Below are 13593 nucleotides of genomic sequence, written 5' to 3' on the forward strand. Positions count from 1 at the left end.
CAACTCTAATGCATCTTTTAGAGCAAAAATTAATATAAGACCTGGTATTATATCATATAAGACCCGGTCTTACAGTAAAATGAGACCAACTCTTATATATTAATTTTTGCTCCAAAAGAAGCATTAGAGCTGATGGTCCGGCTGTCTTACTTTCAGGGAAACAAGGTAGCACAAAAGCAAGCTATAGGAGCTTTCTCCTAACACAAAGATGGTTTCTGGCTAGATATCTAGGCCCATGCTACAGATCACACCAACCATCCCAAATGGAGATTTTTACTCATAATTCCTTCCTGCTGATTTCATAACCTTCTTTGGCAAACCCATGAGAACACTAAGCTGGGCTTTTTTTCTCTATCTTACAGGTTGGGCAAGTCATGAATTCCTTAGGTCCCTATTCTGAAATGATAGACTACATTCCAATAATCATTTTATTAGTTACAGAAGGATCTTCACTAGTATTTACATAGTGCAAAAAAAGCTGTTGTTACTCCTAAAATGTGATATAATAATTATCCTTCATACAGCAAAAGAACAAGATGAAAATCCCTTCATGTTATATGCATACTATTTTATCTAGTTTTTTATTAGAGCATTACAATTAAGACATTAAATTATATATTTATGTGATATATTTAGAAATTAAATTACAAAATAACACATACTTTTAAGGTGTGATGTGCCAACAAAGTTTAGATTTTTATGATTAATTAGGATTCAGATTTCCAATCAGGCAAACAGTTTGGTTGATTCTGTGATTTGTGTAAAGGTTGGACGGGGCAAAGGAAAAGGAAGATGTCTGTAAATAAATTATTTCACAGAAAAATTTTTAAATAAAAAAAGATAAAGTTTTTAAATGGATAAGTTAATGTTCTAACCTGTTGGCACAACATACAGAAAATACTTAAATGACAGATTTTTTTAAAGCAAACAGCAGCTTTACAAACAGAAATACTTCTTTATACATATATTAAAGTAATGATGTGTTAAGATTCAACAGCTTTAGGTTAAAGAGCTGAAAAATGAGTGTAGAATTCACTACTCATTTGCACATTACAATTACCACCCCCCAACCTCCCCGGCTTATTAAGAAATCAGACAAGTACATTATTTGGATATTAATTTCTCAATATTTAAACTATGTGAATTCCTTTTGACTAATTCTTTTCCAAATACTGGAAGATATAAAATACCATCTCCACAAAAATGACCTCCAATCAAAGCCTTTAAAAACTTTTCAATGTATATCAGATTATTTTCCCATATTTAGTCAAAAGAAATATATTACATCATTTACAAACATATTTAAACCAAAAATTAATATGAACATTTGTCTTTTGAGAAGTAATCTTCACAGCAAACGAACCTACTAAACCAGAAATCTGGTTTTGGGAGTGCAATTCATACACTTTATGTATTGAAATAGAAATCTAATATTATTGCCAGTAAAACCTCTACACACTAGAAAAAAATCACTATGGTTTTATTTCTTGTGATGATAAACCCTTACACTCACCATCAGATCTCTCTCTAGGTCTCCCAAGAGCCACTCACCCTAGATCCAAAAAAGCCACTTCTCTAATTTTCACACTTCTTGTATATAATGTACACAAATTCCAGAATTTATCTAAAGGAAACAAATTATGAAGACATTATTCACACTTACTTCAGGATACTTTCAACATAGGATCGTTTCCTTTAATAAATTTTGGTGTGTCCTCTAGAGGTCAGTGACCCGTCTCATATAAAAAAGGCTGTGGTCCCTTCCGTTTGCTGGCAGAAGATACTGCACGTGCAAGAGCATTTATCGAACACATAATTGAACACTTCTAAAGTCTATAGCAAAAGGAAAAGTTATTGGTGTTTGCAAGATTTCCTCAACTTCTCTTTCGATACAAATGTCAAAAATCTAAAATGACAATTCTTATTCAGAAGAGATATAAAATATACGAAACCTTTGAAAAGCCATTACCTCAATCAAGATCAAGAGTTGCTGAACCACTGACACAGAGCAAAGAAAATTTACACCATTAAAAAGTATGAAAAGTCTTTAAATTCACTCTTAAGATTGTCAGTAGTTCAAAAACTCCATCATTTCTTTAAATCAACTGACACTTCCAGATGTATAGACAGTAAGATCTGCCACATATAAATCCATGATTACTATTTCAGAGGCTTCATTCCTTACATGCTGTATTCCTTTAAGTACTGGATATTTTGTGCCTAAGTCTATACTGAACAGTTTAGACAGGACAATACAATAATGTCCTCTTTTAGCACACTAAGAAAGTTGAGAGACTGACATTTTCTACACAGCGATGCTCCTAAACTCTCACAATTCATAAATTGTAAACCATCAACCAAAAATCTGATCTCTCCAATAATTAAATACCAACATTATAAAACATCAAAACTAGCACAGTAGTCCCAATGAGTTCAGTAAAGAATCTGTCCAATTCTTCCCGCCTGCCTCAGTGAGGCAAAGCCTGCCCCATAAAACCAGGGCAGGGAAAATACCCCTCCTTCCTCGGTTCAGTGCCTGCTTATGGGAGCTTGTAAATGTACAGCTGGTGTGTGTGTGTGTGTGTGTGTGTGTGTGTGTGTGTGTGTGTGTGTGTGTGTGTGTGTCAGTTGGAGGGAAGGCAGAATAATAGGTAATTTGTAATTCTCTCATCATTATACAAACTTATAAAGGTCACTCACTACCAGGTGATGACTGACTAGCAAATAAAATATTTAGCTAGTAAGTTTAATTTCTCCCAAGCAGGTATACACATTCCTAGAGAAAGGTAGAGATAAATAATATTGATCAAAAATTAATAATATCTGTGTATATCTGCATACTCTTAATCATCTAATAGTTTCAGCACAATTAGAACAACTTTCTCTTTTCTTCAAAACTTCCTCTTCCAGGCCCTGACTAACCAGGACACAAGTTGTAAGTTGTGTAAAGTTCCTTTCCCTGACCTCCTATCAGTAACTATGGTTAGTGTTACGTGGCAGGTGCTTGAGGCTAGGGGCAAAATATGTATTTTTAAAAGGTGAAATGGCTGTTCACTCAGGATAAGTTTGAACTACCTAACAAATCCATATCTCAAATTCAGAGGGTCCTGAATCAGAAGCATGCAAGAGAACACATCAGTATAAAACTTTGTTTCTCAATAGTTTACATGTAAGTGCTGCAGTCATACAATCAGTTACAGTTATTCAATGTCAAAATTTGCCTACTCTATGTAATTATGACTATGTACAAAAGCATTCCTGAGGTAAGAAGCAAATAGGAAACAGAACCTGGAAGGTCCTATCATGGGTGACTTTTCACTATTAAAGACAATATTTAACACTTTCTACATATAAGGCCAGCTCTAACCTATCACGGTGGCTTGTTTGCCAGCCTAAGTATCAAAGGCTCCGTTTTTACCCATCCCAAGTCTGATCGATTACAATGATCAGTGACCTCTGAAACAAGCATTTATGAACCAAATAAAAGTTGAATCAATTTTTAACGCAAAACACTTTGTAGACTGGTAACCTCAGCCTTTTTTTTTCGTTCTTTAACTCTACTGCCAGTTCTTCCTTAAAGAAGCCCAAACAATTTGAAAGCATAGTCTTGAAGCAAACATTGATAACTGCTCCTATCCTCAGATCTTCAGAAAGTTGATCTAAAGATCAACTTTAGAAAGTTGATCTTCAACTTTCAAAATGACTCTAAATAGGTACTTTAAATTTATTGCCTTTAAAACGTGCTCTTGTTCTTCTTTTAATCATTATTTTCCGTAACAAAATAAGCTGAAACAATTCTGTATTTTCCACACAGTACTTAGAAAGACACTTCTATGCTAATTAAAAGCTAAGCTATTATAGATCATAACAAAACAAGTAAAAAGACAGCTACAAAAATGTTGTCAGGAATTAAACATGTATTAAATACTGGACAGTGTAAAATGTTGAGATGAAGCCTAAGAGATAATGGCTGTAACCCTTACACAGCTGGAGACAGAAAGCTGACATTTCCTGAGTTAAAGGTTTGGGAGCGGATGACTGCAATTGGAGTGCTCCATGTTCAGAGAACTGCACTTGCCGGGCTTCTGCGGCCCCAGACTTGCTTGGTGGTCAGTAGTCCAGGCCTCGCTGTCCATCCCTGGCTCCAGCCCCTCAGGCACCTCTGCTTCCTCTTCCCCACTTTGCTCTGCATTGTCCTCCTCAGAACCATTAAGGGTTTTCCCAAGCTGAAGAGTTTCCATGGTTCGCTGGGTCTCAGAGACCCAAGACTCAATTCTACTATTGAGCTGTACTTCTACAGATATGGGTTCGTGAGTATAATCTTCCTCTTCCTCCTCATCTTCATCATCTTCTTCTTCAAGCATGCCAGGTACAAGAGTGCTGGTCGTGCTAGTGATGGAGGAATTCAAAAGATCTCGGCAACTGCCATCCAAAGAGCCAGTCTCCGTACTCTGCTGTGAGGCCCACTCCAGGTCATCTGGCTTCACTTCCTCTTTCTCACTCACTGTCGATTTCCCAGGGTTTGCAGCTGAGGTAGTACCGCCTGCGGCCACTAATGAGGGCTGCTTATCAGCAGGCGCAGTGTCAAAAGGAAGTTTCCCGGGTTTTTCAGACGTGCTGTGTTTATAGGAAACCTCTCTCTCATTTTCTGATGTTTCCAGGCCATCTGAAGTTTCTACCATGTTTCTCCAATTTGTTTCTGCAAATACCAAACAGATTTTTAAAATCCAGAACACTGTTTCAGAATCATGCAACTCGTAAAAGAGGTAAAAAACAAACAGAAATTTGTTGGCTCACCAACTGACTGGGAAAACTAAAAACTTAGATTATTCCAGTACTAGTTTAAATGTTATAAAGGGAAAACAATTCTCAAATATGTGCATTTAAAATAAAAAACAAGGAGGCAAAAATAAGTCTATTAGTGCTTGACAATACATAAGACCTTATGCCAATAGTTCACTGACACTCAGATATAAAATCCCTATGTTCATGAAAATCGACACACTGCCTAACTTTTTTCTTTTTTTTTTTTTGGCTTTGAGCTGCACTGGGCTCAAAGATCCACAAGTCACAGATGGCAGAGCCAAGATGTCCAGCAGAAGCAGTTCTGATTTGACAGGTTTGTAGAACCATGCTCCCTGAGCCAGTTATCTAAGAGCTGTCTTTTGGTCTGTTAACAGGACTTGTTTCCATTCATAAGCAAAGAAGCTATCCACGAATTTCTGACATTTGTGAAAATTTGCTTTATAAGGTATGTGACTTGCCTTACCAAGTGACTTAGAGAGCCAAAAAAAGTGTTATTATATACAATACAGTGGTGATAATCTGAATTATTTTAAATGACAGTAAGTCAGTTTAGAATTAAACTGGTGTTTAGAGCTCTACTAGGAATCGGGAGACGAAAGACAGCTCTCTGCCTCTGTATTTTCTTTTCCCCCCATTTTATCATTTTATTTTATGTATTATTACTGATGTATAATTGACATTACATTATATTAGTTTCAGGTGTACAACATGATTTGTATTTGTATGGACTGTGAAATGATAACCACACAATGTAGTTAACATTATCACCATACAACAAATTATTTTCTTGTGATGAGGGCTTTTAAGATCTACTCTTAGTAACTTTCAAATATGCCATGCAGCACTATTAACTACAGTCACCATGCTATAAATTATATCCCCATGACTTACTTTATAACTGGAAGTTTGTGCCCTTTGACCCCCTTTGCCCAATCCCTTAACCCCTGCCTCTGGCAACCACCAATCTGTTCTTTGTATCTGTGAGCTTGATATTTTGTTTTGTTTTGTGAGATCACATAGTATTTGTCTTTCTCTGTCTGACTTATTTCACTTAGAAGAATGCCCTTAAGGTCCATCTATGTTGTAAATGGTTAAGGCTTCATTCTTTTTTGTGACTGAATAATATTCCACTGTATATGTAAATATACCACATCTTCTTTATCCATTTGTCCACTGAGGTTGTTCCCATATCTTGGCTATTGTAAATAATGCTGCAGTGAACATGGGGGTGCATATATCTTTTTGAGTTAGTGGAATTACCCAGAAGTGGAATTGCTGGATATGATAGTTTTATTTTAAATTTTTTGAGGAACTTCCATACTGTTTTCCACAGTGGCTGCACCAATTTACAATCCCACCAGCAGTGCACAAGGGTTCCCTTTGCTCCACATCCTCGGCAACATTTGTTATGTTCTGTCTTTTTTATGACAGCCATTCTAACAGGTGTGAGGTGGTAGCTCATTGCGGTTTTGATTTGCATTTCCCTGATGATTAGTGATGTTGAGCATCTTTTCATGTACCTCTTGGACATTTGGATATCTTTGGAAAAATGTCTATTCAGACCCTCTGCCCATTTTTTTGATTGAATTGTTTGGCTTTTTGCTACTGAGTTGTTTGAGTTCTTGATATTTGTTGGATATTAATCCCTTATTGGATAGATGATTTGCAAATAGTTTCTTCCATTCAGCTGGCTGCTTTTACATTTTGTTGATGGTTTCCTTTGTTGTGCAGAAGCTTTTTAGTTTGATATAGTCCCACTTGCTTATTTTTTTTAAAATAAAAATACACTTCTCTTTGTATTATAGCTGCTATTACATTTTACAGGTATAATGATCAAGCTGTAGTAATAAGCAAGCCTATTCATATTAATATATTCCATTTAATTGTCATCTATCAACTATATATATATAGACACAGACCATGTTTTGGGTAAAGTCATGGTTTGAAAAAAATCCTTTCTTTCCTGCAGCTACTTCAAAGTATACAACAGGTCCTTTCCACTCTCACTCCTACCTCGTGAAAAAAATCTATTCCTCCTCCTATAGTCTCATTCTCAGCAACATTATCTTTTTCAGTCTCAAAACAGAAGAAACCTTGTAGTAATCCTTGATCCTATCTTTCTTCCTTGCTATATCCCTTCATTCCACTGAACTCATAGTTGTGCTGTGTCACTTCTAACTCAAACACTACTACATCTGATCACTACCGCCTTAGCTCAGGTCTTCTTGATCTCGCTGTACCTCTGTAATAGTTTCCTAATTGGTTTTTGTGAATTGATCACATCACTGTCTAATGGGCTTTCTATTACCCTAGTAATCCAAACTCATTAGCTTGCCTTACCTGAGCTCTTCATGATCTGATCCATATCTATCTTTCTGGTCCCAATCATTCCGACCCCCAGCCATGTATTCCATGCTCTGGATCACACCGAATTCCCATTGCTCCCAGAAGCCACACACTTTCTGTTTACAGTTCCTTGCTTTACCTAGGAGCTGGGAGATGTCCTTCCTGGGAGAGGTGTTTTCTTCCTTTACCTTTCAGACTCCTACTCATCCTTGATAAGCACCCTTAAATGTCAGTTCCTCTGTGAAGCCTCTCATGACTTTCCTAAGAGACAGTTGCTAACCTGAAATCCCACGGCCCGTTCTGCATATTGTACAGTTTAAAGCACTTGTTTTGTGTTTCCCACCCTTTCTTCCCTCCTCATTCCCACTCCTGCTCATCTGTGTGTCCCTACGGTTGGTATACATTAAGTGCTAGGGGGGAAAAACCCTATTAAATGAACATTTTTTTCATATATATATATATATACACACACACACATATATATATATATATATATATATATATATATATATATGATGCAAAAAAACCTTTCAAAGGCATAAAAAGTTTTTAAACTTCAGATGTACATTTACATTTCTCTCCAACAATTTTTTTCCTCCTTCAAAAATACTACAAAAATTCACATGGGGACCTGGAAAAAGGCCCACCGCGTCCTCAAGGAACAGGAACAAAGGAAGAAAAGAGGTCAGTAGACAGAGCCAGGCGGACCTCTCCCCAGACTTGGCCTTGCGCACTCCTCTACGCGGTAGGTGAGCTGAAAGCCAGATGGGTCCTTTGGAAAGGAAAGGGGGAATGTCCTTGGAAGCAGAGACAACGAACTCTGCAATCAGCCATCAAGAGTCTTGTTACAATGATCAAGGGCTACTCAGGTCACATATCCCCAGGGGAGGGCCCAGGCTCCCACCTTAAAGTCACAGGTAAAGCTTGATCAAGAGCAGGTGACCATGCAAACACATGAACGTGACAGGGAGAAACACAGCAGGTATAAAAGTGCCACCTTTCTCTGGGGGACAGAGGAGATCTGGTGGAAGGTGGGGGGTGGAAGGGGTGTGAATGCAGGCAATCTACAGCTAGAACAGAATATCTAGAAATCCACTTCTGAAAAGAGACTAGAAAGCAAGTTAAAGGCAGGATCAAAGATCTCAACCAACGGTACTGACCCAAACCCGCCCTGCTGCTGAACTGTTTACTTTAGCAGAACTTATTCAATCAAGCTCTTCTTTGCTTATTAACCCCTTCAATGTGTTCCTATTCTGTGTATTGGTTCTTTATGAAATTGTCTTTTTAACTTTCGAGTCACTAGTGGGTTTGTCAGAGGATGAGGTGTACTTCTCCCTTTAGTCAGTCCACATAATAAAGACGCCGTCCGTCTTAGATGATTGTATATAGTAAACAAACAAGCAAATGAGTTCACGAGCCTACGGAGGAAGGAGTGGTGGCAGAGCACAAGCAAGAAACTCAGGATGGATGAACTGAGGCTGCCCTCCTCTCGTAACTGGCTGCTGAATACGCACCAATTACGTGGTCCTACTGAAAGTTCATGCAACAGGCAGGAAACACACATCACAGTGGCTGACAGTGCACATTCGAGTCACACTTACCAGCTTTGACACTGGCAGCTTCTGTACCTGCCATCATCTTAGCTTCCTCATCAATATTTCTTATGTCGTAGGGTTGCTCAGATGACTAAATGCCTTAATAAATGTGAAGTGCTTAGGAAAGTGCCTAGCACATAGTGAGAATTCAGTAACTGAGCTATTATTATTATTATTATTATATAACAAGGACCCATTATGTGCCAAGTCCCTAGTCTCAAAAAACTTACAGTTTAGTTGGGATTTATGTTCGAAACTATTTGTTTTATGTAAATAAGACAGAATTGAGACTCAGCTCAGGTGGAAGAAAAACATAAGCAAAGAACACAATTAAGGTGCACACGAAGGACAAGCAGACTGGACTATCACAGAAGCCTTTCCATTTTACCAAGGATTGGCATCCCTGCATCCCTCTCCCAGCTTTGTTTTTCCTTTCAACTGTGGAAATCAAAAGAAAACCTTTCAGAATCTTGCACAAGGATGGCATGGGAGACGCTGTTTGTAGTCCACCCAGCAGTCATTCTCCATTTTCTTCCTGGCTAACAGAACCCCCAAATTTGGGATGGACTTGAACCCAGTCCCAGGGGATGAATTAAAATAGTTCTTAGACCGTCGTGGCTATCCTATATCACTTTGCCAACTAGTCTCTCTTGCATGCAGCTAAACGTAGTCATGTGATTAGCTCTGGTCGAATAAAACCAAAGTCTTCTGAAAAATTTTTCCTTCACTGATAAACTGTCCAAACCTCCTGTTTCTGACTACTGTTGTGATGCCCAGAGTGATAGCAGCTACTTTTGAACATGTGCTGATAAGCACAAAAATAAGAAGCCACAGGCTGAGAACGAAAGAACAGAAAGAAGGGGAGAGCTAGGGACGTTAATGACATTGTGTAATAATATCCTAAATTCGTAGGCCAAGTTAGATTTTATGTTTGTTGCTGAATGCATCTGATAAAAGACAGAATAACTTTACACTTTGTTCTCAATGTTATTTAAGATTTTGTTGGTGTCCTGATAAATCAGCTAATCAGGCCAGAATCTTTAAGGCTCTAAATCCCTCCTTAGGATCCAACCATTAGCTCACAGAACTTTCGTTTTGAATGGAACCTTAGATAAAACCCTCCTCATTTTACTCAAGAGAAATCTGAGGCCCAGAAATTAATCAATTATGCCTAATCACCCAGCCGAAGTGTGAAAAAGCCAAAGCTTCAATCATTGAACACTTTAGATCTGGTGCTCTGTGAAAACATCTCTTAAACCTCTGAGAGACTCTTTTCATAACTTTTCTATGTGCCCAAATGAGATCACTGCCATCTGCCCAAATCCACAGCTTTATGAATGTATCTTGCAGTCTGCATTTGATACCTGGCACATGATCTCATTTACAAAGTTAGCACCTTACTTCTTTATTTTCAACTAGCACCACTCCACCCAAAAAGACATGCCTGCCTCTAGGCCAGAGCCACCTGTCTCTGACCAGCAGTCTCCTCAAGGCCAACAATAACTTGATACGTTGTCTCTGGTCCGCAGCTTGTCAAAGGCATTCCAAATATTTAATATAATTACAGACAGGAAGACTGGAAATGGAGTGTGGGAAGAAAGGAAGAAAATGAGGATTCCGTTTTTTCACATGTGAAGTTTGAGGTGGCAACAAGGTATTTGGTAAACTCCCACATAGATTAAAAAAGAGAAAAACAAGGAAAAGCAAAGAGCCAAGTTGAAGGAAGTGGCTATACTGTTTTAAAAAACAAAAAAGAGTGGGGGGAACTAAGTGGAAACTAGATCAATAAAGTGGAGAACTTAAGAGGTCAAAAGTATTACAGAAACTAGGCAAGGAAACTACTAAGACGCGGACGGCAGTAAATAATGTTATTTTAAACATTACACACAAATGCTGCTTTTTTGTCTCTATTTCTTTTTGACTACAATCAGATTTAACTCAAGACAAATAACGTATGTCTCAGTTTTAAAAGCTTAGAATGAATAATATTCAGGTCTTTGTTTATCTTAGTAAAATACAAAATTTTAACAATTGAGTATAAAGTATTAAAATAAACTCCCCAGAATTTACTAAGTGATAGGCCACAGTGTAATACATTTTGCTTTTTAAAAATTAAGATTTTTTTTTTTTTAAGATTTTGGAAATGGGACTAAATTCCAGGGTCTCACAGAAAGCCTCAGCCCCAAATATTCTCCTAATTCTTAATGGACATATTCAATACAATTTTTTTTAAACCAAAAATTTCACCAAATTTGAATAATTACTAAGATAAAAACAAAAGGAAATCATTTTCAAATGATCTTAATCACTAAAGTTATTTCAAAGTTTAAGTCATTTAAAATGGTAGGTAACAACTTACCATATTCCTTCTCATTTACTTCAGAGATGGGTTCAGAAATAACACTGCAGAAAGAAATGGCACTTGCTGCAGAGGGATTCCGAGAATGGCCCATGTGATGTGGCACCTTTTTCACGTTCTTTAAGGCTTCCTCCGCCTGCTCTTGTTCCATTGCAGCAACCATATCTTTATATGCTTTCCTGGCTTCCTCAGTGAGTTCTACTAACTTATTAAACAGGCTCTACAGAGAAATATTTTGATTAGCCCATTTTTTTGTTACACTTTTTATTCCTATTATTAGCAATAAATATCTCTGTTTCACAACCAGATACACTTTCAATCAGGACAAAATCCAAATGGTATGCAAACCATGCACAGTACCTTATAAAATACTCTGTAACTTACATATATTGTGTATTTAATTCTCACAAAACTGAGGAAATTTCTTGATTCAATACTAGTCACTAACCGTGATATATTGATTCTTGTAGAGTTTATCAATTCAACAATTGCACCCTTCAGCACCTGGCAGTACAGTGGGTACAAAGACCAATGGAACACCACCCCGCTCAAGGTAACTTCTATGTGGCTGGAAGGAGACAACACGAGGCAGCTATGATTCAAGGTACGGTATCTTAAGTGCTCTGAGATGTACAAAGTGTTTTGGCCTTTGGAGAAAATATAAAATCTTAACTGCTGGGCATCAGTGAAGAATTCATGAAGTAATATGACAGCTGATACAGGCCTTCAAAGATAGGTACAATTTTGAGATGAAGAGAGTGCATTCTGAGCCAACCACGCAAAACCATGAATAAAGATACAGACACGAAAAAGAACAAAGCTCGTTTGGGGAGCAGTGAAGAATCTTATTACGAGTTAGAATATAAGGGAACGAATGTTTGGAAGGTGATGTCCAAGGACGTTAAAGAAGATGGCAGGTTTCCATAGAAATGAAAAGTTCCCTATAATGTTTTCTTGTTAGAAAAACTTGAAGAAGACCAAAAAGAAGTCAGTGATGGCATGGCTAGCTGGGGCCTTGAAAATAACGAAAATATGACAGATAGACAAGCCAAAGATATTGAAAGAAAGGCAAACTATGAAAACGGAGTAAAGAGCCTGGAATGTGGAGCTAAATAATCAGAAGTTCTTACATCAGGGAAACAAAAATAAACATGAATGGAATTAGTAATTCCAGTGAATTAGGTGATAGAGCATATTCATGTCAATAAAAATGGCAAAATTCACATAGCATTCAAGTTGTACTTCAACAATGATGTTTGATGATATCCAAAGAAAACTGAAGCTTCCACAGCCCAGAAACGCAGTCAAATGACTTTTAGTAGTTCTTACATCATAATTCAGCAACACTCTACTCCTGTTTAATGTCCTGATTTAGTATCACAATGCAACATGCCCATACATTAAGTAAAGAATTTCAGATAGTAAACATGACCTGGACATTTGTGAAAATATGTTCAATTTTACATATAAAATTATGTTTTCAGACAATGAGATTGAAAAAATACAGTATACTTTGTTTCCTTTTACCAAGGCACTGCCATTTAAGTATAAACTGTAATAAAACGAAAGCATGGCAAAAAGTGTCATATTGCTATGAAATAGTGTCTCTGAAAATTAAACTTACAAAAAACAAATATAAGTAGCATGCTTCACACCGCTGCAATTTAAACTGTTTAAAGCAGCAGGTACAATAAACACTGTTGCTAATTGTGTTGATTTTTTTAAGAGGGTGGGGTGCTAACTACTAGTAATATGAGAAATATGTTCAGGATTTATTTAATTTAAAAAAGCAGGGATGATGGATTCTGTTAAAACCAGCCCCTATGTACTACATGTAACAGACTTCATAAATAATTGCTTGCAATGTTTAACAAACCACGCACTGAAGTGAAGCCAACAAAAAGAAAATAGGCATATGGACATGTGATTTTGAGGTTAACATTGTTTTTACAATATAAATAAAACAGAAATTTTGGGGAATAAAAGAATATGAAAGAGAGAAAATGAAATTGAAGAGAGAAGCTATCAGGGAATAAAAGCCTTGAATGTCAGTGTAAGGACAGGAAGCTTACTTACTTCAAAGGTTAGTTTTATCAGATGGCAAAATAACTAAGGAAACATTACTGCGAATGGATCCACTCGATAATATATCAGTATTTCCTTTACCTCCATTTTAGCAGTATGTTTTGGTTTAAACAATAACTTACATACCTAAAAACATTAGGGGGCAAGTAAAACAATCTATACACAAAACTGACAAGCATACAAATAACCTGATACATATAATTCAGTAGGAAGTCAATACAATTAAAAACAAACATGTCTTTTCCTGACTGATCTCACTCATGTTCCCTAAACTCTAACAGTGAACAAAAAAGTACATTTTTATCAGGTGTCTTATATATGACCCTTCTTTCTCACAGAGGTATTTATCACCCAAATTCTCACATGTCGTTTAACACAGCAGGCAGATATACATTTACCACA

The 13593-nt window shown here is 37.0% G+C and overlaps 1 protein-coding gene across 2 annotated transcripts in view; it reads right to left on the bottom strand.

Annotated features, from left to right (window-relative positions):
* Positions 1 to 416: 416 nt before the first annotated feature.
* Positions 417 to 13593, bottom strand: part of SECISBP2L (SECIS binding protein 2 like) — a 49961-nt gene continuing 36784 nt past the window's right edge. For both annotated transcript variants that reach the window (XM_081049959.1, XM_081049960.1), the window contains 2 exons: positions 11107 to 11326; positions 417 to 4699 (listed from right to left, as the gene is read on the bottom strand). In XM_081049959.1, coding sequence (XP_080906085.1) covers positions 4017 to 4699; positions 11107 to 11326 — 903 coding nt within the window. In that variant the 3' untranslated portion in view covers positions 417 to 4016. The remainder of the gene's footprint in view (positions 4700 to 11106; positions 11327 to 13593) is intronic.

The sequence above is a fragment of the Rhinolophus hipposideros genome (assembly GCF_964194185.1).
Source record: "Rhinolophus hipposideros genome assembly, chromosome: 5".
In the NCBI taxonomy this organism is placed as follows: domain Eukaryota; kingdom Metazoa; phylum Chordata; class Mammalia; order Chiroptera; family Rhinolophidae; genus Rhinolophus; species Rhinolophus hipposideros.